The sequence below is a fragment of the Ostrinia furnacalis genome, unplaced genomic scaffold (genome assembly GCF_004193835.3).
Source record: "Ostrinia furnacalis isolate ACB-3 unplaced genomic scaffold, ASM419383v2 OfSCF5367, whole genome shotgun sequence".
In the NCBI taxonomy this organism is placed as follows: domain Eukaryota; kingdom Metazoa; phylum Arthropoda; class Insecta; order Lepidoptera; family Crambidae; genus Ostrinia; species Ostrinia furnacalis.
The window spans coordinates 1-2479 of NW_021135606.1; the positions used below are offsets into that span (position 1 = coordinate 1).

The following is a 2479-nucleotide window of genomic DNA, read 5'->3' on the forward strand; positions in this document are numbered from 1 at the left end:
GTATCACGTCAAAGGTGCTGTGTCGTGTGGATCATAACAAGTGTATTGTATACTCACGTGTTTCTCTGGAAGGGCGCGGGCTCGTCGGGCGGCGAAGCGGGCGCCGTGGCCACCTCGCGCACGCCATTCGTGTGCTGCCGACGCAACTCCAGCAGCGTGCTATAGAACAACCATTACAAATTACAACTAAAGGCCTATTCAGACCTAAGCGGTATTCGCTACCGTCTGCGGCAGAGAAAATCCAGTGGGTATGCGGTAATAATACTGTTCAGACCTAAGCGGTATTCGCTACCGTCTGCGGCAGAGGAAACCCAGTGGGTATGCGGTAATAATACTCTTCAGACCTAAGCGGTATTCGCTACCGGCTGCGGCAGAGAAAACGCTCTAGCCGCGGTACTTGATACTAAATACCTGAGCGAAACCCGCGCGGTATGTACCTCTACCCACAGCGGCAGCGAATATCGCTCAGGTTTGAAAAGGCCTTATTGCTGGTTTTCTATATTCAATCCTTATCCAAATCCGACCGTCAACTGTCAAATTTCAATATGTTTTTGGCCACAATATCTGCGGTTTTTGTTTTTACATTTTCATATTGTTTAAAATTTTTTTTTTATGCAAGACAAGGCAGGTATTAATTACTATTTTCACAATTTTCAAGTGTAAACGCATCGAAAATTGTGGATATTTAATCTAAAACTAAATTAAATTTGACAGTTGAAATCCGGATTTGGACAAGGATTGAATATGGGAAACAGGCGTAAAGGCCTGTTTTTTGTAGGTTTATGTTTTTAAATGTTCAATTTATGTTCTTAAAAGCTAAAACAGTGGCGGAGGATCCGAGGTGACTAGGATGACACCACTGTTAAGTCCTGTGACCCGCCAGCGGTGTCACTCGCCAGTGGCTCAGACTGGCGAGCGCCAAGAAAGGAGCGGGAAGATTCGATAAATCGCAGTCACAGTATAAAGTCCTGTGACTCGCCAGCGCGTAGAGGAGCTAGAATCATGTCCTAGTAGTTGCTAGTGTTATTAGTGAATGATGTTTGTAAGAGGCTATTGGTGAATGGTGAAGGACATTTTCAGTCACTATCACTAGGATGGCGCCACCGTAGTCGTCCCGTGACTCACCAGCGGCGTCACTCACCTGCGGGTGGGCGAGACGACGCGGGTGGAGGAGCTAGAATCATTTCCTAGTAGTTATTAGTGAATGATATTAGTAAGGGGCTATATTAGTGTATGGTGAAAGACATTTGCAGTCGCTAGGCTGACGCCACCGTGGTCGTCCTGTGACTCGCCAGTGGCGCCATGAACCTGTCGGTGGGCGAGATGGCGCGCTTGGAGGAGTTAGAATCATGTCCTAGTAGTTGCTAGTAGTTATTTGTGAATGATATTTGTAAGAGGCTATTGGTGAATGCTGAAGGACATTTGCAGTCACTATCACTAGGATGGCGCCGTAGTCATCCTGCGACTCGCGAGCGGCGTGGTGTCATCGTAGTGAAGGCCTGTGACCCGCCAGCGGCGCCACGCACCTGTCGGTGGGCGAGACGGCGCGCGTGGAGGAGCCGGAGGAGACGTGCGCGAGCAGCGCGTGCAGCGCGTGCGGCGGCACGGCCCAGGGGTTCAGGTTGTGGTCGCCGGCCGCGCGCAGGGCGCTCGCCGCGCGCTCCGAGTTCTCTCCAGCTGGACACGCTACAGTAGAGTGACCCGCCAGCGGCGCCACGCACCTGTCGGTGGGCGAGACGGCGCGCGTGGAGGAGCCGGAGGAGACGTGCGCGAGCAGCGCGTGCAGCGCGTGCGGCGGCACGGCCCAGGGGTTCAGGTTGTGGTCGCCGGCCGCGCGCAGGGCGCTCGCCGCGCGCTCCGAGTTCTCTTCCAGCTGGAGGATACAATTCTTAATTAAAGTCCGGTCACCGAGCAGAAAGAACTTCGTTCAATGACCCCAAGATACCCATCCTTACTGCTCGCGCGTAATAATTACATATATTGTGGCCGCAGTGAGTGTGCGAGCGTGACAGCAATATAATTACGCGCGAGCGAATAAGATGGGTAGCTTGGAGTCATTGGACGAAATTTTATCTGCTCATCTCCAAACAGACTCTGGATTGGAATCCCCAAACGCGAATATCAAGACCTAATGCGATGAGGGACTGTTGTGGATGCCCTCTGCCCCATCTAGGGGACATAGGACCTTAATGCCCGTTTTCACCATTAATCCCTAATTTTTAAGTGACCCCTATGAAAACAAAATTCCTGTATGTGTTACCATAGGGTTCACTTAAAATTTAGGGATTGATGGTGTAAACGGGCATAATGCTTACGCCACACAGATCTAGAGAGATGCTAACTAATGAGCTAAGTTCGAAACCCAGTTTCTCATTACATCACACACACAAGTAATCAAGGGCCCCGCCCCCTTTTCGCATCTCCCTGTTCTGTGATCTTTGGGTAGTTTCTGTGATCTGTGGGTAGTTTCTGTGATCTT

General features: G+C 50.8%; 1 protein-coding gene across 1 annotated transcript; it reads right to left on the bottom strand.

The window, feature by feature from the left end:
• Nucleotides 1-57: 57 nt before the first annotated feature.
• LOC114361004 (uncharacterized) lies at nucleotides 58-1873 on the bottom strand (the record flags this gene model as incomplete). The annotated part of the gene is made up of 2 exons (XM_028315903.1): nucleotides 58-159; nucleotides 1527-1873. Coding segments are annotated over 2 exons (449 nt in total), but the record flags the coding sequence as incomplete, so codon positions are not given.
• Between the last annotated feature and the right edge of the window lie 606 nt (nucleotides 1874-2479).